The sequence below is a fragment of the Herpailurus yagouaroundi genome, unplaced genomic scaffold (genome assembly GCF_014898765.1).
Source record: "Herpailurus yagouaroundi ecotype Mexico unplaced genomic scaffold, PumYag 199, whole genome shotgun sequence".
Taxonomy (NCBI): Eukaryota; Metazoa; Chordata; class Mammalia; order Carnivora; family Felidae; genus Herpailurus; species Herpailurus yagouaroundi.
The window spans coordinates 17,979,991-18,005,349 of record NW_024412430.1 but is presented as its reverse complement, the minus strand read 5'-3'; the positions used below and the strand labels follow the sequence as shown (position 1 = coordinate 18,005,349).

General features: G+C 45.1%; 1 protein-coding gene across 1 annotated transcript in view; it reads left to right on the top strand.

Moving 5' to 3' along the window:
* Positions 1-25,359, top strand: part of LOC121013550 (contactin-associated protein-like 3) — a 195,015-nt gene that overhangs the window by 103,804 nt on the left and 65,852 nt on the right. The window contains exons 8-10 of the mRNA XM_040449262.1: positions 1,945-2,206; positions 8,578-8,724; positions 18,202-18,373. Coding sequence (XP_040305196.1) covers positions 1,945-2,206; positions 8,578-8,724; positions 18,202-18,373 — 581 coding nt within the window. The remainder of the gene's footprint in view (positions 1-1,944; positions 2,207-8,577; positions 8,725-18,201; positions 18,374-25,359) is intronic.

Genomic DNA, 25,359 nt, shown 5'->3' with positions numbered 1-25,359 from the left:
CATTTTCTAATCAAGACGTTTGCTTTATTTCTACTTCTGTTTTACCACCAACGGGCAGTCGCACCTTTGTTTTCAGATACGGGGTCTTTTATTTGGGTGGGAAAAGTTTCAGGAGTAGAATTTCTTGCCTGGAAGTTTTATGCAGCTCGGAATTTTAATTCATGTTGCTGTTTGCCCCCCCCCCCCCAAAACTGTAACATGACATTTGCCATCAGCAGTGTGTGACACGGTCCTTCCATCCAATGTCAGGCAGCCACACGCGTCAAACAGCTCTCAGACTGTTGCCAGCTCAACGGACATGAACTGATAGGGGATGGTTACGTCGTGTTTATCTGACTACCGATGAATGAAATAATCTTTTGTCCGTTTGGATTTGCTTTTCTGATCACTGTTGATTCTTATTCTTTTGCCCATTTTTAATTTTATTAAAGGATTTTTTTCCTTGTCAATTTATAAGAAAGTTTTATGTTTGGCAGATTATTACCCTTTGTCATTCAGGGTCCAGATAGGTTTTTCAGACTAATCAATTTTATATTAAATGTGAAGTCATGTTCTAATATAATTATGTATTGTATATCGTATCTTTTATATTAAATGTTATATGCTGCGTTGAGTATATAAATGTTTTTATTTGTATGTGGTCAATGTGTCTATGTATTTTTTTACAGCTTTGTAGTATTTGGAATGTTTCTAAAACCCGAGATGCTAGGTATAGTCTCACGGATTTTCCGGGAAAAAGTTTTAAGCTGGTTTTATGTGTTTTGAAATTGAAAAAATATCTTTAAGCCTTTGATTGTCTAGGATTTATTCCTTCTGTGGATCAGTTGTCATTTTAGGCCTTAGGGATACCCATTTATTCTTATACTATGTAGTAATTGAGCCCAGCCTTTTGTGTCTAAGTTGAATCGTACCTTTTTTTACACACTGACTGTACATATGTTCTCAGATCTTTCTGTGGGTTATTTATTGGGCTCTGCTGTTATGTTTATTCCTATAGCAATACCATAATGACTTAACTACAGTGCCTTTATGGTGTGGATGCTTTGGCGTCTGCTGAATTAAGTCCCATCTCACTGTATTTCTTTGCATAATATATTTTGGAGAGGAATGGCAATGTTTAGGTACATATTCCTCTGGAATTTATGAAAATGTATCCAATCCCAGGCAAAAATTCTAGTAGAGATCTTAATTCGAGTTATGTTAAGAACTTAAGTTCCTTCTTTTCCAAATGCTGCGATTAAAAATAAGTTTGCTCCTGGAGCCAGAGAAATAATCTAAAGATAAAAGGTGTGTGTTTTTTTGGTAAAATAGAATGAAAGAGTTATAAAAACCTGCCAGGCAGGTCAGACCTTAGGCTGGGTGAACACCCTGGGCGACCCGGCCCGTGAGAGCTTCTGAGAGGCAGCCTGTTTGCCTTTGGAAAGGTCACCTGGCCACATCCTTCCCTTCGGATGTGCAGAAGCTTACTGCCCACCTGAGTCAGATGTACACGCGTCACCTGAGTGACACAGCTATAAGCACGTTTACATAACCAAGGCGAGTTCAGGAAAGTTCTTGGAGAAGGTGGTCCTTGGTGCTGGGCTTCATACCAGATATAAACACCTAACACCTTGAGGGGAGAAGTCTGTCTCGTCTGTTGTATCCCACGTCCAGCACAAGGCCTGGGAAAGATGTGGCTCGAGATTCCTTTGCCAAAGCCCAGAAATGGAGAAGACAGAACTCCCCTGAAGGACTCAGAAATAGGTTTGCCCGGAGAGGGCGGTGCTGTGGTTTGAGGGACCTGTAAGGTAAATCTGGACTTAAGTTTGATGGGGAAGCCTAGTTTTGAAAGTCCTAGTTTGCTAGAAGGTTGATAGGATACTGTAAATCTTGGAAAACCCATTGTTGGTGAAATGGAAGTATCCTTCCGGCACCTTCCTAAATCCTCTTTTGCTGTGTTCACAGGGAAATGTGTCTTACTCGTGCTCACACCTTCAGATTGTCCCTGTGACTTTTCTGAGTTCCAGCAGCTACTTGGCTCTCCCGGGTGCCTCTGGAGAGGACAAAGTGTCGGTCGCTTTCCAGTTTCGGACGTGGAACAGAGCAGGGCTGTTGCTGACCAGTCAGTTAAAACACGGGTCGGGGGCTCTTGTCCTTGTTCTAAATGATGGAAAACTCAAGCTGAGTCTCTCCCAGCCCGGACATCCATCGAGGGATATCACAGCAGGTAATAGACATTTGTCACGTGTAAACCCGAGATTTGTCATCTCTACAATAAATGAGCAAGTGAACCGATAAGATATTCATAATCCTTCTAGAAGGAACTAAATTTCTTTTACCTTTGAAATAGGTGTCTCCAGGCTGTTGGTGTGTGACACAAATTTAGCTACATCAAACATAATTGTCAAAAAGTTTAAAAAATAACTTATTTATAAGTCAGTGGTTAGTAATTGGCCGTGAACTTGAAATACTGGAGGCCATTAGCCTGATCCTGAGTAGTCCTGGGAAAGTAGAGTTCTGTTTGCTGTCTTTTGAGCCTGTTTACACACTGGTTTTCATAATTTTTTTAAGTTTATTTATTTTTGAGAGAGAGAGAGAGAGACAGACAGAGCATGAGCGGGGGAGGGACAGAGAGCGAGGGAGACACAGAATCCGAAGCAGGCTCCAGGCTCCGAGCTGTCAGCACAGGGCTGGATGTGGGGCTCGAACTCACAAACTATGAGGTCATGACTTGAGCTGAAGTCGGTTGTTTAAGTGAGCCACCCAGGTACCCCTGGTTTTCATAATATTTTAAGTTCTCATTTTCCCCCTTTCTGTCACAGCTCCTGCTCCCTTTGGGGACCCTGTTTTGGGTGAAGTTCTTATAACCATGGGCAGATGTTATGCCCCGTCTTCCAAGAAGCACCCATGTTTCCAAACTCCCTTCCAGAGATGTCTTATCTTTGAACTTAGGGGGCTATTTTGCATTTGAGTGCTGATAAAAATTTAAACCCAGGCAGGCTCATGGCATGTCCTTCCATGAATGTTGACTAGGGAAGGACCCTCTTGCCCGACCTGGGGTTACCAGTTTGGGATTGAAAAACCAGGAATGAAATGTACATTTTTTGTTTCTTTTTATAAATCAGAAAAATCTGACCGCCGGCGCACAGAGTTTCCCTGTGGACCTCAGCAAATGAACAGAGCCAATAGTGTCCAATCAGATTCAGTAAACTGCTTCAACCTTTGCTTGTACAGATTTACAAGCCCCATGTAGCATTAACTAAAAAAGATCGTTTGTTACTCTTGTGTCACGTGGGTACATAGCGCTGTCCCGTCCAACACGCACATATATTAGTTATTTAACTTTTTTTAAAGGCCAGTGCTGAAACATTGCACAATTTATTGCATTGATTTCTAAGCCTTTACAGGGCAACGTGTTGATTTTCAAAAGCAAACCAAAGGTGAATTTTTCTTGGTATTTGCTGCTTGCTTTGGAAGCCTGTGAGGGGTGATGTTTTTTGCATTTGAAATACAGGCATGCCCCAGAGATATTCGGGCTTGGTTCCAGACTACCACAATAAAGCAAATATCACAATAAAGCAAGTGAAATGCATTTTTTGGTTTTCTAGTGCATATAAAAGTTTTGTCTACAGTATACTGTAGTCTGTTAAGTGTGCATTAGCTTTAAGTCTAGAAAAACAATGTACATATCTTAATTAAAAAACACTTTATGGGGCACCTGGGTGGCTCAGTCGGTTGAGCGTCCGACTTCAGATCAGGTCATGATCTCGTGGTTTGTGGGTTCGAGCCCCGCGTCGGGCTCTGTGCTGACAGCTCGGAGCCTGGAGCCCGCTTCAGATTCTGTGTCTCCCTCTCTCCCTGCCCCTCTCCCACTTGCACCTCTGTCTTTCTTTCTCTCAAAAATGAATAAAACATTAAAAAAAGAAAAAAAAAACTTTATGGCTGGGGCGCCGGGCTGGCTCAGTTGGTAAAATAGTCAACTCTTGAGTTTTGGCTCAGGCCACGATCTCACAATTTATGAGATGGAATTCTCCACGGGGCTCTGCACTGACAGCTTGGAGCCCGCTTGGTATTCTCTCTTCCTCTGTCTGCCCTTCCTCAGCTCTCGCTCTCTCTCTCTTTCAGAAGAAGTAAACATTTAAAAAAATACGTTATTGCTAAAACATGCTGTTATTTGAGCTTTCAGTGAGTTGTGATCACTTGGTTACAGAACGTCATAACAAATGTCTTAGTAATGAAAAAGTTTGAAAAATTGTGAGAATTACCAAATGTGACATAGAGACACGAAGTGAGCAAATGATGTTGAAAACATGGCACCAAGAATCACGCTCCAGGGAGGGCTGCCGCAAACCTTCACCTCGTAAAAGACACTGTATCTGCGAATCGGGTAACGCGAAACGCAATACGACGAGGTGTGCCTGTAGATGGAAAATGAGACAGCTTGCAATGGGTTTTCGTCTTAAACCTTGTATGAAGCACGAAAGCACGTACCAAACCCAGAACCAGATTTTAAATGATAAGCTCCATGTAAGTCGCATTGAATGGCAAAAAGGACGTCCAGTCATCTTTCATCCTGTTCCCAGGTGTTAGATCCTTTTTTTCTAATAGTTATCTCAGGATCTAGAACGGTCCAAGGGTGTGTAATCTAGTGTGCGTGTGTTTATGGAGCTGGCCCAGGGGAGTGTGGTGGGAACAGAAGGAAAGCAGAGGAGGGACAGCGCGCTCCCCTTTATGTCTGATGGGCTGGATAAGGCGCCTCCTTTGCTCTCACCAAGCCTCACGTCCTCGCCTTTGAAATGACTCTAGTATGACTCACGGTAGAAACAACGACACCGTGCGTGCAAACCATCAGCACGGTGCCTGCTGATGAGCACTCGGTAACTTTTAGTTACCGTTATTCCCCAACTAGTCCCCCCCCCCCATCACCTCCTAGATTGAGACTTTGAAGGGGGGAGCTGGGAAGGGCTGAGGGAAAGAATTAGCATCATTTTTGCAGTAGCAAAACCAAAAGCACAGTCTACCCTCTCTTCTTATCTATCCCTTGCCTCCGGGGCTGCCTGGGAGACTGGCTTCTTCCATCAGAAGTAAGGAGAGTAGAGCACACACAAAGGGTGAGAATTATAATGGGTAGACGGAAAGAATGCACGTTAAGTGCAGGCGTTTCACTTTAAATGAGAATGACAGATTTTATTAAAAACCAGTCTTTTATTATAAAAGAGCCAAATGGCATCTATTAACCAATTCAAGGAGATTTTCAGGAGTGTTTTCTGCAGGCTCTCCCGTGAAATAACTCTATGTCCTAGACAGGTGGGTGGACACACAGAGGGCAGGAGGGGGTGGGAGGGAATATTTCACACCAAATTAAATATTGGGTTTTAATACCAGGCTTTAAGTGGATGTGGTTACCGTCCTGACAGATATGCTAAGTAAGCTTTAAAATCAATACCGAATGGGAAGACTGGAAGGAACATTCACGGAATCTGGTGTGTTTATTTCTTTTCAAGCTCCAGGACTGCAGGACCTCCTTCAGCTCGCTTCAGGGCTAATGTCATAATGTATGTTTTAAGTAACCCAAATCCTCCGTGTTCTGTTGTCACCTTCCTCATTATCCATTCATGAAACTAACAGGCGTTGACCCTTTACAACGGTTTTGGCTCCACAAATGTGAAACAGAAAGTGAGACTCTGGCATTTTTATCACACTGGATGCGTGTCCGTGGCAAAGTCACCTTTGTGACTTTAAAAACTGTCCCTTCCTTGAAAGTGAGTGCTGGAAAGTAAATTAACTAGTATTTTGTAGTCTGAGAAGAACAGAGTTGTAGCTATTTTTTTTAAGTTTATTTCTTTATTTTAGAGAGAGAGAGAGTGTGTGAGCAGGGAAGGGGCAGAGAGAGAGGGAGAGAATCCCATACAGGCTCCACGCTGTCAGCGAAGAGCCCGACGCGTTGACTCAAACTCACAAACTGTTATATCATGACCTGAGCCGAAATCGAGAGTTGGGCCCTTAACCGACGGAGCCTCCTAAGAGCCCCAAAGTTGTAGCTATTTTTAGAGTGGGATCTATGACCTTCTGGGTCATGTCAGAAACATATTTCCCACACATGTGGATCTCAGGTCCATGTGGAAGTCACTGATGAGAGATCAAGCAAAAATGAAAAAGCTGTATTTTAATTTTAATTTGTAATTGAAGGGTAATTGACATATTGAAGAACATGTTACAGACATGAATTTGTATGGTTGATTAGACTGATGGGGCCGGAATCTGGTATTAAGTTAAATATGACTGGTTAACTTTCTACCGGAAATATGGTCGTATTTTCTTTGGGGCTTATATCCCCATGGGCTATAAAATAACTCTGATTCTCGTGGGTTGACTTCCAAACATATAGGGCTGTTGAGCAGTCTTTGACTTTATCATTTATAAGAGGTATTAGTTAATCTGTTGGGACAATTCCCTAAGATGGTTAGAGTCAAGTAGACTCATCATCATGCTTGGGCATGACATCAAAAAATCAAGAAGTCATCATTTTGTTATTTTTAAATGAGTAAAGGTGTTTATGGCCTCGTTCCCTCCTGGGCAAGACCATTTCTTTCTTTTTTTATTTTATTTTGGGAGAGAGAGACAGAGAGAACAAGCTGGAGAGGGGCAGAGACAGTGAGAGAAAGAATTCAGTGCAGAGCCTGACACGGGGCTCGAACTCGCCAACTGTGAGATCATGACCTGAGCCAAGATCAAGAGTCAGACGCTTACCCGACTAAGTCACCCAGGTGCCCCCAAGACCATTTCTGAATCATTTCCAATTATTCACTGTCCTCCTTAACACAACAGGCATCTCTGTGCACGTGGGGGTTGCCGTGACTGTTTTGGAGGGGAGGAATTTGGCCAGATGACTCATTTTGGCCAATGGAATGTGGGCAGAAGTGATAACTGTCACATCCGAGCAGAAGCCATGGCAAGATGCTGCCAAGCACCGTTTCGTTCTCAGCCCTGAGGCAGAAATGGGGCCATGCATTAGCTCCAGTCCTCCATGCAGAGGCACTGGGGGCACAGAGGATGGAGACCTGACTGGCTCAGGACCAGAGTGAGAACCAAACCCTTAATTGTTACTCATTGAGCTTAGGGGTTGTTTGCTTTGGCAAAATAATCTAGGAGGGGCTAACTAACAAACGTTGTCTTGGTGAGTGTGCTGGTACACCTACTGTTGACTGATTTATCTTCTCCGTGACACAACATCGGATTTTCATTCAGTGTAAGACCTGGCCAGTAAGTCTGTAGGAGAAAGTAAAGTCACATGTGGTTGGTCGCTGGTCGCTGGCTGGACCACTTGACCATTCCCAACTCCATCACTTTAAGAAAAAAATAGAGACTTCGTCTCACGGATTCGAGAGACGGTGGCTGATTTAGGAGGGACTAATACTAGTTTTTCAGAATAATAACAGAGCAATAGCTGGAGAGTGCTGTGTCAAATTTGGGAAAACAAAATGGAAAAACGACATAAAATGAAAGCAAACACCATTCCCTTCTCCAAAAGTTAACGTTCATATTTAAGAATATTTCCTACCAGTTTTCTTTTCCATTTTTATACATTGATTTTATACAGTGATTGAGTATGCACACACACACACTGTAATATAATGCTTTTCTAACTTTACATTTAATGATTTCAGTGAAATTTCATGTTTTGTTAATAAATACTTAAATATTTTTAGAAAGTTAGATTGATATATACGATATATTTGTCTGAATAGTCTACCACGAATAGTCTAAATGGTCTATAATTATCATTATAGATAATGCTAATACAAAAAAGTCTGAAAAAATTTATTTTTGTAACTTACAATTGTGGAAAATGCCTATGCTTCTCCACATGCTCAAGTATGAACAAGCTAGAGGAGAATGAGGTATGCCCTATGCCGTGTGATTGGAAAGGTCTCATTCTTTCAGGGTTGCTCAGGGTCAGTTGTGTTATTCTCTAAAGGCCCTAGGACTAGGAGAAACTAACACGACAGCATCCAAAGCAGAATGTCTGGATTGCCCACTCTTGATTCTTCTTTACCCCTTTGAATCGAGTCTCTTTCTTTTCTCCTCTTTTCTCCCTGTACTTTTCTGATTTAATTGCGTGATGAGACAGTGAAACACAGCCATTGCAGAGCGCCCTTTAGGGCATAAATATTCCCGACCGAACATAATAATTTTTGTTAGAACCAGACTGGCCAGTCCATGACTGTGGAGGGTCAGACGCAAGGACCCACCACAACCACACATTTACTCGATGAGCCTCACTGCATGGGCCACACCTTCCTCCTGGATAAACCGGATCAGGATACCACATCATCTCACTGCCTCTTTGGAACCCCCAGGCAAGCCCACATCTATCCCAAGCCTCACCCTGTCCCCCCGAGAGGCCCCAGCTGTCCTCTGTGGTGGTTCTCCATTGCCCAGCCAGCTAAATAGCCTGGGGAGGCTTCAGGTGAGTTCATGGTGGTCTTTGGTAGATGGTCCAGGATCTTCATCGTGCTGTTTTCGAGCACTTGCTCTGTTTGGAGGCATCTGTAGGGTTTATAGGAAAATCTTTTTCCCCATCTTGTTTACCTCCAGGTGCTGGATTAAGTGACGGGCAGTGGCATTTGGTGTCCTTATCATTGAAAGGAAGTCACCTGAGTGTGATGGTGGATGGCGAGGCGGCCTCCGTGGCTCATTCCTTGCGTGGACGGATTGATTCCGGGGACACCTATTATTTGGGCGGTAAGTGAAGACCGGCTCTGTTGGCAGTCAAACCATCTTTGTCTTTCCAGCTCCCGCCTTCTAAGGTAACCGACCGTTTTAAATGAAGACTAATACTGAAGGACAACCTTTCTCTTGCAGTGATAGTCCCTGAGAATGTTGAGTCGGCAAAGGCGGTAAATTATGGCCTCAAATGCACGTCTCCTGTGTGGCCTTGTTTAAATGGACCTGTGCTAAGATTGGCTTTGGATTTGGTACTTGTTTTCCCTGCAGTAACCTGGAAGGCTTCAAAAATGCTAGCGCCTGGTCCCGTCCCCAGGGATCCTGATTTATCTGGTTCTGAAGCCTGGGCAACACATTTCTTAAGGTCTCCAGGCAATTCTGTGTGCGGGCAACTGGGAGGGTCCTTGTTCCCTGTTTCTTACCTTTAGTACTTTGCTGTCGAGAATTGTGCTGCCAAATGACTCTCCCAACCTTCTCTTCAGGTTTTTATGTGACGATTTTATTGCTGCATGTGGGTATTCTTTCTGTAGCCTTCTCTTCTCCCTGAGGAGCCTGGTTCCCCAAGTGTGATCCGGGAACCAGCGGCATCAGCATCACGTGAGAGTTTATCAGAGCTTTGGATGGAGCATCCTTGACTTCCTGAACCAGAATCTGCACGTCACCAAGTGCAGAAACATTCCCAACATAGTTAGGAAACATTCTCTCCCCACTGTCTGTACAGAAGGGCCCCATTATATACAACAGAGCAAGAGAGCACTTTAATCGCTGTTGATGATTCACTCGTTACTTCGCGATGAACTTTACCAACACGACACCAGGCCGTCTCCCTGGACTGTAGTCCATGGACTGCTGCGTGTTCAGTAGACCTTTGACTGAGTCTGTCTGGGATCCTTTCAGCCAGGGAGGGGGAGCTTCTGAGGGTAATGAATCTCCATTCCTGAGGCATTCAAGTGAAAAATCCTGAGCCACCAGAAGCTTAGACCTGTCAATTGTAAGACTTATTTCTAATCTTGGCTGGAAGCCGGCCTTGATGTTATTCCTGTTTTGCATTTTATAGTTGTTGTTGTTTTTTTTCTAAAATAAGTTTGGAATCATGGTGGAGATAGCTTGATAGCCCAATAAGAAAGTATAAAATCCTCCCTAAGAATTGACAATAAGCACACAAACCATGAATCAGGGTGTTTAATCTTTCAAGCCCCCGAAAGCGGCCATCACGGTGCACATGGAGTATTGCCAGCAGCATTAAAAGATCGGATTGCTGGCCTTCGTTGCTTGCTAAATATGGTGCATTTCCGACCCAGATAGTTTTTTAGACCTTTATGCTTATGATGGATTTTATAGCTCTGCAGAGGAACAGATTCCTTGAGAACTAAATAAAGAATTTATCCAGGAGCTATAACTTAAAAGGTAAAGGAGTTTGAGACACTAAAAGGGATAGGAAGAAAAATCCTTGCTATGTTGTTTAACGATACAAAATAGAATACTTGTTATATTTATTAAAGAGTAAAAAAAAATACTTTTCAAAACCACAGAATCTTCTTTGATGCTTGAACCTTTCACAATTTGAACACTCTACATGTTCCCAACAGCCAACGCAGTTACCTGAGTAGGTAGCTTCCTAGATATTCACACGCTGATGTTGTATGAATCAGTAGTTGCTACGCAATACATGTATATATTTTATTGTTTTTAACGTTTACTTGCTCATTTTGAGAGAAAGAGCATGCACGCGAGGGCGAGCAGGGGAGGGACAGAGAGAGAAGGAGACAGAGAATCCGAAGCAGGCTCTGCTCTGTCGGCGCACAGCCCATGCGGGGCGCGAACTCACGAACCATGAGATCACGACCTGAGCTGAAGTCAGACGCTTAACCGACTGAGCCACCCCGATGCCCCGTGTGTATGTATTTTAAAATACTACTCATGTCTCTTGAATATTTATGGGCTCATCCCCCCAGTGTATGCAGTTAAACACTACAATGCTTTCAGGGCACCTGGCTGACTCGGTTGGTTGAGCATCCGACTCTGGATTTCGGCTCACGTCATGATCCCAGGGTCGTGCGATCAAGCGCCATGTCAGGCTCTGTGCTGAGCGTGGAGCCTGTTTAAGATTCTCTTTCCCCCTCTGCCCCTCTCCCCTGCTCATGCTGTCTCTCAAAAAATAAAAAAATAATAATAATAATAACAAAATGAACATACATTACAACGCTTTCAAAGCTTCCCTTATTCCTCCAGATTCTCATCCCCCCCAGTTAAGTATTGCCCTGCATTTCTTTTTACTAATCTTTGTATTGCTTTTTTTATTTTTAAATTGAGAAAAAAAATTTTAAGTTTATTTATTCATGAGAGAGAGAGAGAGAGAGAGACAGCAGGAGTCGGGGAGGGGCAGAGAGAGAAGGAGACAGAGAATCCGAAGCAGGCTCCGGGCTCTGAGCTGCCAGCACAGAGCCCGACCTGGGGCTCGACCTCACGAACCATGAGGTCGTGACCTGAGCCAAAGTCGGACGCTCAACCGACTGAGCCACCCCAGTGTCCCTTTGATTTTTAAATTCAGATAAAACCGATGTATGACATCATACTCGTGTCACATGTACAACATAATGCCTCGATATTTGTCTGTACTGGGAAGTGATCCCACAGTAAGTCCCGTGAACATCCATCCACAGACATAGTTACGATTCTTTTCTTGTGATGAGGACTTTGAAGATCTACTCTCGGGGCGCCTGGGTGGCCCAGTCGGTTAAGCGGCCGACTTCGGCTCAGGTCACGATCTCGTGGTCCGTGAGTTTGAGCCCCGCGTCGGGCTCTGTGCTGACCGCTCTGAGCCTGGAGCCTGCTTAGGATTCTGTGTCTCCCTCTGTCTGACCCTCCCCTGTTCATGCTGTCTCTCCCTGTCTCAAAAAATAAATAAAACATTAAAAAAAATTAAAAAAAGGAAGATCTACTCTCTTAGCAACTTTTAAATACATAATACAGCATTATTACCTGTAGTCACCATGCTGTACATTATCCCTATAACTTATTTATTTGACAACTGAAAGTTTGTAATTTTTAATGTATTGCCTTTCTTTAAACCTGTTATCTATGTAGGGACTTTAAAAGAAGAGTGTTGTGTGCTGCCTTGCTTTTAACTTTATAAATAGGGTACCACTGTATGCATCCTTCTGTGTTCTTTTTTTTTTTTAATTATTGCTGTGGTTGTTTTTTATATTTATTTTTGAGGTCCGCCGTGTGAATGTCTATAGGTAAAAGTTAATTAATTTTTACCGCTCTGTGGCTTTTGATGTATATTATACCATGTTTTACTTACTAAATCCGTCCCATTTTACTATTGATTGACAGTTGGATTGTACCCAGTTTTTGTTTTTTTTTTTTTTGCTATTATAAAAAATTCTATAAATGTCCTCCTCCGGCGGCCAAGAATAATCTTGCCCGTGATTTAAAAATTTTCCTTATGCACAAACTACCAAGCTTTCCTACTACGCACAGTCGATATGATGAAACAAGGTCGTGTGCGGTGTTTCCAGCGACAGGCTCCAGTCATTACGCCGAATCGACGCTCGCGAGTTCGCATTAGTCACACGGGTTTTGCACAGAGACCCAGCCTCTGGTCTATGAAAGGACCCTGGAGAGTTGGAGGCGATGTGTTGAGAAGAGCATAATAGGCCTTTCCTCACATAGTTTCATAAAATTGTGTTGATGTGCAGAACAACTGTCTTGTTAGTAGGGCTTCCCGTAACAAATAGCGTCCTGCAGATGAGTGGAATTACAAAGTGTAAACATCCCATGAGAGAGTAGAATGTCTTTTCTTCATTACCACTTTCCTGTTTTTTGGCCGCGATTATAATTTGCCGCTAAGTGGCAAAAACAGTGTAAGATCTTGCAGTCACAGCACATTATCCCTAACTAATGTATAAATTCAGAATGACCTCTACATACGTAGCTGTAAATACCCAACTTAGGCCTATAGAACAATTCCAGGCAATGATTCAAACTAACCTAATCAACTGTGCATGTTATACCAACATCACAGCATTTTTTTTCCTGGAGGAAGAATATGTACTATCCAAAACACTCCACCAATGCCTTCACCAGGCTAAAACAAACGAAACCAAAACAGACCAATTTACTGATACTAAGTAAAAAGACGAATATTATTTGCGGTCAAGGAAAATCAAGAAAGGGAGGTCTGGGACCAGTGAACATGGAGTTTTGGTTCTCAGTAGATGTACTGTATTCACAAGCTTTATGCACAGTTGAAGACTCCCTTGTTCAGAGCCCCTTGTCTCTACAGTCTGTTTGACTTTCCAGCTCTGTTCTGGGTAAAGTGGGTCATGTCAGGTTCAACTTGAGTGGAAACCTTGAGACCCCGAGACGTCAATGTTAGAGTTATTTTATCCAGTCCCAAGAATGGTTGATGCCAGCATCTATTTATTTAATTATCTTCGTCATTAATTTCCACCAGAAGCAGAATATGCATCATGTTTAACAAGCAAATTCACTTTATCCAATTCATGCTCTGTATTTCACAGAAACCAATACCCCATGTGCTGAGACCCTCCCTAACCAGTTCTTCTTCCCCTTGGGTTTCTCCCGATGGAGGGACCAATTGTAAATTCCCATTTACCGTCCGATCAGTCACATGCTTTCCCATAAAGACGGACGAGGACATCTGGCAGTTACAGTTAGGGTGGCCGTCTGATTTATTGTGCAAGCCAGGACACTTTAGCCAACGAAGGAGATGATCTCCTTAATTATGATGGGACAGCGGCACAAACCAGGGCTCTGTGGCTTTCTTTCCACGCGACGTGCCCTCTTGCCAATTAGCAGCCTTTCTCGGGTGTCCTGTCAACACTCCGTGGTTCCCTTTTTACTTCCCTCACTTTTCTCAGTCTGAGCTTTGTTTGTAAATTTTTCTTCCAACGATGGTTTTGCTCTGGCGTGTCGTACAGAGCTTTGGTAAGGGATCTCCGTACCATTCAATAGCACGCTTGCACCACAGAGTGGGGGACTATTACATCGTGTTGAGCATCTCTCGAGCGTCCTTGCGTGAAACGTGAACAGGCCGGGGAACCAATGAGGACCGTAATGAGGCCTCACTGAGGACCCATCCTGGTGAGTGACATAAAGTGACAATTTCTCCGCCATCCTCAGAGGTACTTAAATTTCCGACCCCTTGGGTAGTGACGGGTGTGTTCCATTAATGTAGCAGTAAATATTCCCTCTCCGCTTTGACTTCCATCTCGAATCAGGTCAGCGAGGAATGACCCTCTGCCTTTGTACCGTCAGGATTTCAGGCAGTCTTGAGCATGAATGAATGGGCGTCTTCCGGCCTGGGCCTCTCTGGGGCCGTGGCTCCCTCGTTTCCCGACCTCTGCAGCAAGGAAGCACTTAGCGATCTGACCTTTCCTTCTTACAGTTCCACTTTGAGAATGTTTCCTTGTGACCGCTAGATTCTGTTCAGTTTTGTCCTTTACGGGAATAGTTAGGTACTGCACTGTGTTTTATTTTACTTTAAGTTTATTTGTTTATTATTTATTTTGAATTTCCTTAATATTTACTTATTTTTGAGAGAGAGGCAGAGTGCAAGTGAGGAGGGGCAGAGAGAGAGGGAGACACAGACTCGGAAGCGGGCTCCAGGCTCCGAGCCGTCAGCACAGAGCCCGACGCGGGGCTCGAACTCACGGACCGCGAGGTCATGACCTGAGCTGAAGTCAGATGCTTCACTGACTGAGACACCCAGGCGCCCATATTTATTATTTATTTTGAAAGAGAGAGAGAGAGTGTGAGCATGAGCCCAGGAGGGGCAGGGAGAGAGGGAGAGAGAGAATCCCAAGCAGGCTCCACACTGTCAGCACAGAGCGAGATGCAGTCCTCGATCCCATGAACTGTGAGATCATGACCTGAGCCGAAATCCAGAGTTGAACGCTTAACCGACTAAGCTGCCCAGGCGCCCCGGATTCTGCTTTGTATTTTACATGAGTTTGAGGCTTGTGATCCAGAGGAAGGGACGGTGGCTGGAGAGGAGTAAGCAAACGCCCTGTTCCTAAGCACTGTCAGTAGAAGTCACCTGTAAAGATATAAAGATGTACCAGGTTTCTTCCAAATATAACCCTTCAGAAATTCTTTTACACGCCGAAATGTGCATATTTTCGCATAAAGCACGGAAATGGTAAAGAACTTTAGAGTTAAGCAGTTCTTTTGACGTCGAACCACACTTGAAGGGTCAAAGTCTCCATGAGGCTACCTTATGGGGTTGCATTGGGCCCAACAGAGTTGAACCTGATGCAGGCCTTGGCTGGTTTTGGATTGCATTTGTCAGGAATACAAAGCATCAAAGCCTCAGTCACTGAAGGAAAAGTGCATTTTGTGGAAGTTCTTAGGCAGCAAGCTCCTGGGACCGAGGGGGCTCCATGTTCTGTCTCCCCACCCTCTGGAAGGACACCAGTGACCTCAGGACAAAAGTTCAAAGAGAGAGGAAAGAAACACGTAGGAGTACAATGAGTAAAATCTTTATAAAATTCCGGATTCCTTTTCATTAAAAAAAATAAGAGCCTTATAAAATAATCTCAAACCCAGGCTGTAAATATTAACCAAAAAAAAAAAAATCCTTAATATTTAAGTAATTGGAAAATGATTTTTTTAATGATTTTTTTAAAAAGATGAATAATTAAGATCTTCTATCTCCTAAGTTAAAAGAAAACATTCCCCTGGAGGTGATGTGAATGAAACATAATTATATAAGGGAAAGAATAAATAAAACAGGGAAATTTTTCACGAAGCATGCAATTTACCGCGCGATTTCTCGGGCTTAAAACCATATTGATTATTTAAAAATGCTGTGCTTCGTTCGTGTTTGCCTATGGAAATAAAGTATTCAGTTAGGTGAAAACTTTGTGATTTTATCCCACGTCGCTGCAGGTGGGTTCCCCGGGAAGCCGCCTCTCTGCCTGGCGCATTTGTGTACCGGGGTTTGGTGAGGTTAATTCTTGGGAACATTCCTCGGAAGGTCGAGAGAGCAGCTGGGATGAACAGAGACAAGCTGAGGTGTGGATGCAGTTCCAACAGGAGCCTCAGGACGTCCCGCGGAGGCTCTGAAGCATTCTGCCCTTCAGAGACGTCCCAGGAGAGAAATGGGGGTAGACCACCCACTGACCACTTTGTTGCATCCCTGGGCACTGGCCATCCCCCCCAGTTCTGGGGGAGACCCTCAGCCTCTGTCCTAAAAATGAAGTGTGGTGGGTTGGGCGGTGTCTTGGGAACTAGGCTCTGTATGCAGATTTCCTCCAGGTGTTGCCTTTTACAAAAGCATTTGCGGTGACTGTTCTCTTTTTTCCGGAGCTGTTCCTTTCCTCCCATACCCGAGGCATGTTGCAGTACTCAAATCTGCGATGCCTGTAGAAGGCAGCTCAGCAGGGGCTGGGAGAGCCCCACATGTGGCCCCACACGTGGGGAAGGAGGTGGTTCTGAACCCCATTTGCTTTGATTGTGATTTCAAAGCCGTGACCTGGCTCACCATTACTCTGATAGCATTGTCTTCTTGGGAAACCCAAGGGGATACAATAAAATCACTGGGAATTGTGGCTTGTAATGGTAAAAGATACCCTGAGGCGTATCAAAAATTTTAAGGGTTTATTTGAACAAAGATTGATTCAGATTGGGCAACAGCAAACCAGAGGTGGTTAGGGGGGCTCCGTAGAGACAGGAGCCAGGGGACAGGCTTCTATAGAGAAGGTGCGGAAGCAAAGAAAGGAAATTATTGATTGGCTATAGCTTAAAGCCTGGTTAGCTGTTCGTGATGGGCTGTCCTTAGGGTTTGATTTCAGAACCCGGGGGCATTTAAAGGCCCAGACTTTGGTTTGCTTTCCGAGGCCACTAAAGCTTTTGGTGAGCCGCCTCTGTCTGGTGGCCCCCTTGCTTAATTAATTTAACAGTAATTACACCGCACCAATTAGTGACTGCGGCATGACTTGTAAAATTTAACTCTTACTCTTGGAAACCATCAAAGCCCATTTCTTTTTTTCATGGAGTAGTCTGATGCTAATTTTTCTCCATTATTTTCAGTGCCATATCATCGTGAGATCCTTGTTCATTTTGTGTGTTACTGTTAAAAGGTAGTTGATTAAATTGCCTAATTCAGAAACAATTAGAGATGTACGTATGGATTGTTCTTAGATTTCCTTGAACAGTTAAAATCAAACATGGTTTTAAATATGCCTGTGCTTGGGGTGCCTGGGTGGCTCAGTCGGTTAAGCATCCGACTTGGGCTCAGGTCATGATCTTGCGATTGGTGGGTTCGAGGCCCCTGTTGGGCTCTGTGCTGACGGCTCAGAGCCTGGAGTCTGCTTCGGATTCTGTCTCCCTCTCTCTCTGCCGCCCCCCCCCCCCCCCACTCACACTCTGGGAGTTATTTCAATAAATAAACATTGAAAAAAAACTTAAATATGCCTGTGCTTGTGCGCACACATATGCACTTACAGAGTGGAAGTTTCACATACATAATTCTTTTTCTTTTTTTTTTTTTAAGTGTATTCATTTATTATTTCGGAGAGAGAGAGAGGGCACAAGGTTGGGGGGGTGGGCAGAGAGAGCGGGGGGGGGAGACACAGACTCTGAAGCAGCCTCCAAGCTCTGAGCCATTAGCATAGAGCCCAATGAGGGGCTCAAACTCACAAACCACAAGATTCGTGACCTGAGCCGAAGTCGGATGCTTAACTGACTGAGCCACCCAGGCACCCCTCTCTGACCAGTTGTAATCAAATTCTGTTTTAAAATTTTTTTAATGTTTATTTATTTTTGGGACAGAGAGAGACAGAGCATGAACGGGGGAGGGGCAGAGAGAGAGGGAGACACAGAATCGGAAGCAGGCTCCAGGCTCTGAGCCGTCAGCCCAGAGCCCGACGCGGGGCTCGAACTCACGGACCTCAAGATAGTGACCTGAGCTGAAGTCGGACGCTTAACTGAGCCACCCAGGCGCCCCTCAAACAATGTTTTATGCCTGTGTCTGTGTGCGCACGCATGAACATACAGAGTAGAAATTTCACATGACGTAATTATTTTTCAGGTATCTTAAATTTAGCAGGTCCTATTATGCCTGTGAGTTTTTTCTCTGATTCTGTTATCACATGCCCTTTATTTAGTTCACATGGTTTCATATCATGCTAAAAGGAGTGATTTTTTCTGTGCGCTTGCACGAGAGGAATCACATTTTGCTGAAATTAAACGTGCCTTGACTCTACGGGTAGGGTTGCGCGTCCTACCTTCGGCCCATCCGCCCGTAAGCCTGGTTCCGCTTGTTATTTCTATGCTTTACCGAAACCGCTAGCTTCTGTTCTTTTCAGCCACCCGTCACCCCCTCCGTGAGCAGTATGGCCCTGCCGAAAAGTTAGGAAGCCTCGTCCTCAGGAGGAGGCGGCAAACTTGCATTTAAGAAACACTGTGCACTGTTGTGGTCACGACGGTTGACTTTCTCCTTTGTGTATCTCCGTGTTCGTGCAGGCTGTCCTGACAGCGTCTCTGGCTCTGGGTGTGGAGGTCCCCTGGGCGGCTTTCAGGGCTGCCTGAGGCTCATCTCCATTGGCGACAAGGCGGTGGATCCCATCACGGTGCAGCAGGGGGCGCTGGGGAGTTTCCGTGACCTCCAGATAGACACATGCGGCCTCACAGACAGGTAAAGCCATCCCGTGTCATTTTAGCATTCTTGATTTCAGTCGTTTGATCGTAGATTGAAAAAAATGGACAGCGGAGAAAAAGCGCCTTCTTCTAGCTCCTCTCTTCCTGATATCCAGTCCCAATGGAAAAGTTGTGATTACGTTGAAAACAAGAAAATGACAGTCTTTCTTTTTGAATAATCGCTCCTTTGAATGATAATATTTTCTTAGAAGACACTCTCTCATGAATTTTCCTTGTGTCTGTCCCCCCACTGCTTAGTTGTTACAGAATTCTGTTTGTGGTGCTATAATTATTGAGCGTAAATACTGATGAGTAGAAATACTTTTAAGAATTTTTCCACTGCACCAAAACAGATTAGAATAGTCTACAGAGATAATGAATCACCGAGGACCAGTAAGTCAATGTGGTCAGCTGGATTCACCCCACACTCCCTTTTCTACGTGGAAAATGAAAAGTGTTCCTTGGAGAAAGGTTGAGCCTTTGGAGATTTCTGGTCATGTAAACACAACAAAGAATGGAAAGAACCCAGTTACCACAGGCTGAACATGGTACTGGTTCCCTGAGGGAGATGAGACAAGCAGGGCTTTTACGGAGAACAGATTGGTGGTGCCCGTGGTGGTGTGGGGGAGTGGGAGTGGCTGAAAGAGGTGAAAAGGTACTGGGGCACCTGGGTGGCTCAGTCGGTTGAGCATCTGATTCTTGTTACTGGCTCAGGTCGTGATCTCATGGTTCGTGGGATCGAGCCCGTCAGGCCGTGTGCTAACAGCACAGAGCCTGCTGGGGATTCTCTCTCTCCCTCTCTCTCTCTCTCTCTCTTTCTCTCTGCTCCTCCCCCGCGGTGTGTGCTCTCTTTCTCCAAAAAAAAAAAAAGGCACAAACTTCCAGTTATACAAGAAGTCTCATGGGGACGTAAGGTACAGCATAATGCCTCGAGTTAATAATACTGTTTTGTATATTTGAAAGTTGCTAAGAGAGGAAGGAGATCTTTCATCGCAAGAAAAAACTTTTCACGGGACAATATATACAAATATCCAATCATCATGTTGTCCCCCTGAAACTCATATAATGTGAGTCAATTAGAGAAGAGCTTTAAAACAACAGCGTGTTAAAATTGCTAAGCGTTGCACCTTTTATTCAAATGGTCTCATTAGTCATGCTATCGGACTGTCAGTTATTTTGGCCAAAAGGGACTAAATCTTTTTCTGTGCCTGATGGGTGTAGCCTCCTGCAGTAGGAGTGACGTATATCCCTGCTGAATAAACAAACGCGCTCCAGATACCCTTGCACGTCCGTGCCCGACCAACCCCTTCAAAGGTCACACTTTGCAAAGTGCTTTGTGCGGTAAATCTGGTTCTTTAAAAAAATATTTTTTTGATGTTTATTTATTTTTGAGAGAGAGAGAGAATGAGTGAGAGTGGGGTGCAGGGGCAGACAGAGAAGGAGAAAGAGAATCCCGAGCAGGCTCCTCACTGTCTGCACAGAGCCCCGTGCGGAGTCGAAGTCAGACGCTCAACTGACTGAGCCACCTAGGTGCCCCACGGCAAATCTGTTCCAAGTTTAGCGCTCACTGCAATTCCACGTCATGTCCGATAAACTACGAGTTACGTTGCGGTTTGGCAACGTGTTAGGAAACCGTGAATTCCAGTACGTGAAGTTTTAACTCGTGAGAACGTGATTTCGTTAATGCCGATGTTCATGTGCATGGTTCACCTTCTGTTCGTCTGTGGGAAGTTAGATCCGTGCCCGGAGAATTCCCTCCCAAAGCATGATGTGGTCACAGTGATTTCTCTGACATAAGAAATGCATGTTGCCCCTTTGTGCATACAAGTCTTTTAGCCCCCCCAAAATCGTGTGTGGTGCATGTATAGGTGTGTGTATATATATATCACCAAATAGAAAGATTTTCCTTATCACACGCAAAAATGGATTTTAGAAATATGTTCCAAGAATGGATGGAGACATCTGGCATATTAAGTTACCTCCTTTCGGCACAAATTGAGGTTCATGGCAGCTCCGTACATGGGTGTGAAAAGAGCTGTTGACTCTTTGGCCGATACAGTCGATAATTGCAATTTTTAACGGTTTAACGTCTAAAAACGTGTCCTTATTCTCCACTACTAAAAATGTTCATTTCTCCTTAGCCCTTCCGGCCATACGTACCAACTGAGTGTCCAATGCACCACAAACGGGATTCACGTAAACACACGACAGAGCAAACGTCCACACCCAGGCTCTTGCCAGCTGCCCGCTGCTGAGCCCGGCCACCCGCCCAGCCCACACCCTGCCTGTCCAGAGCAAGTCGTGGTGTGCTCAGTAAAGCTGAGATTTGTTATTAAAACGCAAGTGATTTTATGACTTTTATCCGTCAGGCATGGGAGTTCATAATTCATGATGCGTAACAGCATTCCTGGCCCGACGATACTGCAGGGTTATGAAAGGATGTTTGAAATCTCATGGGACGTAGGAAACCTTTCTGAGCCACACAAGGACTCGTGCACCTGGTGATCTGTCTCCCCCGGGGCCCCCGGGACACAGGGAGAGCGGTGGGTTCTTTGGAACAAGGTTTCTAGGAGGAGGTAGCCGGGAGGAGGGATCGTGTCTTACACCAATTGTGTTTTGGACGTTAGGATCTCATGTCATATACCTCGGGTTACACAGTCTGGTCAGGGTTTCTTTTGAGAATCACGGGAGTGCCGTCTTGAACACCGCTAGGCCTGGATTGTACGGATGGGGCCACTTTTCCCACTTCTTTGGCCTCTGTCTGGCGTTAATCTTCTAGACGCTAAGCGCACCATCGTGCCCTATACGTGTCGTTTCTTGGAGAGAATTAGTAGGCTTATTCTCTTAGAGAGGATAAGTAGTTGAGATTGTGGGGGGTTGTGGAGACATGGAGGAAGGGTCCCTGATTTGCTCCGGGACGAGGCAGTGCTTTTGGAGAGGAGGGACGGACATCTAGAGTGGGGTGCAAGGTGGGTAAGTCCGTCAAGTGAGAGAGGCTACATACGCATCCAGGGAAGGTACAGCCTTGTGCCCAAGCCCGAGTGCAGCCATGAATCTACCGGTTCGAGCACGGCCTGCTGTACCAGTTGGGTGTCTGAGAAGGAGGAGCAGGGGGTGGTGAGAGATGGGCCTGCCTCACTGCGAGGGGCTGCACCACAGAGGCCCGGCGGCGGAGCCGAAGTCTGGACGTTGACCTGAGGCTCCCTGAGGCATCTCTGAAGGCTTCAGTTAGGCAGTACGGCCCACGGCCCGGAGAGGATTTGGGTGTGGGCTGAAGAGAGAGGGTGTGGTGGGAGGCCGGGGACGGGGCTGCCTACCTGTGGGAAGGGATGATGGCCCGAAGTAGGGAAGAGAAAAACAGGGCTGGCTCCTACATGTTTGGGGAACATCGTGACAAGTTGACGCGCTGCCGGGCTGTGGGGTGGCAGAGGAGGAGTCAGGATGGGCCTCAGATTCTGGCCTGGACAGCTGGATAAAGGGTGACCTCACCGCTCGATGGGACGGTGATGGAGAAGCACCATCTTGGGAGGCCCAGAGTCAAGAGGTTTCCTTATTAGGTCTTAAGATATTTTGGGAACGCTAGAGGCACAAAATCCTTAGGTTGGGGAGAACCTTCAACATGACATCTGCTGACGCTTCCGTCCCCAAGCAGGGATCTCGTTTTCACTCACCGTGGAGAAGAGGCTCCCGCTTCTGTTCCACCTTTCAGGAACCGGAAGCTTCCCCGCTCACCACACGCTTCATCCGTGTCTTCTGTCCCACCCAGATTTCCAGCTTTAATCTTCATCTTCCCTGTCGTAAAGCTGTGCCCACTTTAGCCCCCCGCAGCCCGACAAGTCCCCGGTGGATTCCCTGAATTGGCTCTCGTCCGGGCTCGAGTCCGTTCTCTTAGCAATGTTTTACAGGTTAAGTACTATCCCCATCCTGACTGCCCTCCTGCGCATCAACTCTGGCCAACATCTTCCCTGAAACTGGAAGGAACCTGGCCCGTGCGTGGTGTGGAGGTTCCATAACTCTTGGTACAGACTAAGCTCTCCTCATCTGCGTGTGAGCACAGCCCCGGCGCTAGACTTCCGGTTCCCCACCAGTCTTCGGCGGTGGCGCGGCCTCCAAGTCAGGTTAAGGTACACGCTGGTGTGCCTGCGCACGCGCACACGTGAAGGTTTTCTTACTACGGCTCATACCTCTCTCTGGTCTTCCTTGTGCACGCTGGGTCCCGCCAGGAAGGCAGGAGGTTTGGGGTAACGAAGCCGACCTCAGGCGTGGGAGGGCCCAGGAAACTGCAGCCATTGAAGGAAGAACCCAAAGGGCCAAAGACACGGGGACAGCAGTCACGAAGGGAGGGGCCCGGATGTCGACCGACCTGCCTCGTAATCCTTGGAGGTGAAGAGACACCCTTCTGTTTTCCCAGGAAGCCCGCCTTCTGGTTCTTGGCCTGGAATCAGGTGTCTCCCACTCAAATGGCAGAAGGCCCAGCAGAGAGCGTGCCTATGCGTCCTTGGAAAGAAATGGGGCTCATTTCCAGCATCTCCCTCTCAAACAGTAAGGGAGTGCTCAGTGCTCACTGCTCATAGAGTAGAAGTAACCCAAAGTTACTCATCCCTTTGACTTCTTGAGCTCCAGAGGGAATAGTTACGTAGCTCCTGCAAACGTGTGAGGCTTTTGAGTGACTGTATTTAGAGCTTAAACTGAGAGGCAGTGTGGCTTGTCGGGACCCAGGTCCTCCACCTTTGAATTGACGCGGGTCTTCTTTTCTACATCATTGGCAAAGCCGTGATATCCTGTTCCTTTGTAAGGCCGTGACGGATTTGGTTTATCCATTCGTCACTTGGTGGGCATTTGGGCGGTTTCTACTTTTTGGCTATTACGAGTCGTGCCGATAAGAACATTCACGTGCAGGTGTTCGTGTGGACATGTGTTTTCAGTTCTGTTGGGCGTGTACCCAGGAGCGAAATTGCTGCCAGTGGTGACTCTGCGTCTAACTGAGGAACTTCCAGATTGACTTCTAAAGCACCATTTTATCGTCCCAACAGCGACGTAGAAGGGTCCAGATCCTTCTCATTCCTGTCAACACCTGTTCTACCTTTCTGATGATGGCCATCCTGGTGGGTGGGAAGTGGCATCTCACTGAGGTTTTGGTTTGCACTTTCCTAATGACTGCCAATGTGGAGCATGTTTTCATATGTGTATTTGCCATTTTTACATCTTCTTTTGTATGGCATCTGCTCAGATCTTGTGAGCCAGTTTTTAATTGGTGGTTCATGTGCCTTCCATTGGGTTTTAAAAGAGTTTTACCTAGGGGCTCCTGGGCGGCTTGGTCGGTGAAGCGTCCAACCTCTGATTTCAGCTCAGGTTATGATCGATCTCACGGTTTGCGAGATCGAGCCCCGTGTCGGGCTCTGCACTGGCAGCACGGAGCCTGCTGGGGATTCTCTGTCTCCCTCTGCCCCTCCCCTGTGCTCTCTCCTCCCTCTCTCAAAATAAATAAGTAAATAAATAAACTGAAAAAATAAAAGTGTTTCCCCTGTATTTCGGATAACAAGCCCGTGTCAAGTGTGTGTTTCGCCAAGACTGTCTCCTAGACTGTGGTGTGTAACCTCATTCCCTTAACAATGTCATTGATGGCGAAGTTTTAAATTTTAATGAAATCTAAATTACCCATTTTTTTTCTTTCATAGACCGTATCTGAAAAGTCATCACCAGACCCAAGATCAGCTAGATTTTCCGTTTTGTTGTCTTCCGGGAGTTTAAGAGTTTGGTATTTTACATTTAGGTCTATGGTCTCCCTTGAGTTAACTTTTAAAATTTTTAACATTTTTAATTGCAATACAGTTGTCATAGTACATTTTAGGCGTACAACATAGTGATTTAACAAGAATATACATTATGGGGCTCACCAGGAGAAGTGTAGTTACCATGTGTTACCAGGCAAAGTTACTGGAATACTGTTGACTATGTTCTCCATGCTGTATTTTTCATCCTTGTCGTTTGGTTTATAACTGGCAGTCTGTACCTCTTAATCCCCCTCACATATTTTGCCCACTCCTACCCCCATCATCTGGCGACCACCATTTTCATCTCATATTTGAGTCTGGTTCTCTTTTTTTTTTTTATTGTTTTTTGTTTGTGTATTTGTTTTTTAGATCCCACATATAAGTGGAACCATCTGGTATTTGTCTTTCCCCTTCTGACTTATTTCACTTAGCGTAACACTCTCTAGGTCCATTCCTGTTGTATCAAATAGCAAGACTTCATTTATTTTATGGTCGAGTAACATACCATTGTGTATATATGCGACATCTTCCTTATCCACTCATGTATGGATGAATACTTAGGTTGCTTCCATATTTTGGATATTATAAACACTGCTGCGGTCAATATACGGGTGCATGTACCCTTTCAAATTCATGTTTTTGTTTTCCTTGGGTAAATGCTGAGAAGTGGCATTACTGGATCCTATGGTATTTCTGTTTTCACTTTCCTGGAGAACCTTCAGACCGTTTCCATAGTTGACGGACCAATTTACATTCCCACCAACAGTGCACAAGGGCTCCCTTTCACCACATTCTTCTAAACATTTATTATTTCTTGTCTTCTTGGTACGAGCCATTCTGACTGGTCTGAGGTGGTATCTCACTGTGGTTTTGATCTGCATTTCCCTGATGATGAGTGATGTTGAGCAGCTTTTCAGGAGTCTGTTGGCCATCTGGATGTCTTCTTTGCAAGCCTGTCTATTCAGATTCTGTGTTCCTTTTTTAATTGAATTACTTGTTGTTGTTGTTGTTGAGTTGTACCAATTCTTTATATATTTTGGTTATTAAGCCCTTCTCAGACCTATCACTTGCAAGTATCCTCTTCCGTTCAATAAGTTGCCTTTTTGTTTTGTTGATGGCTTCCTTCTCTGTGCAGAAGCGTTTTAGTTTGATGTAGGCCCAATAGTTTATTTTTACTTTTGTTTCCCTTGCCTGAGGAAAAATATTAGTA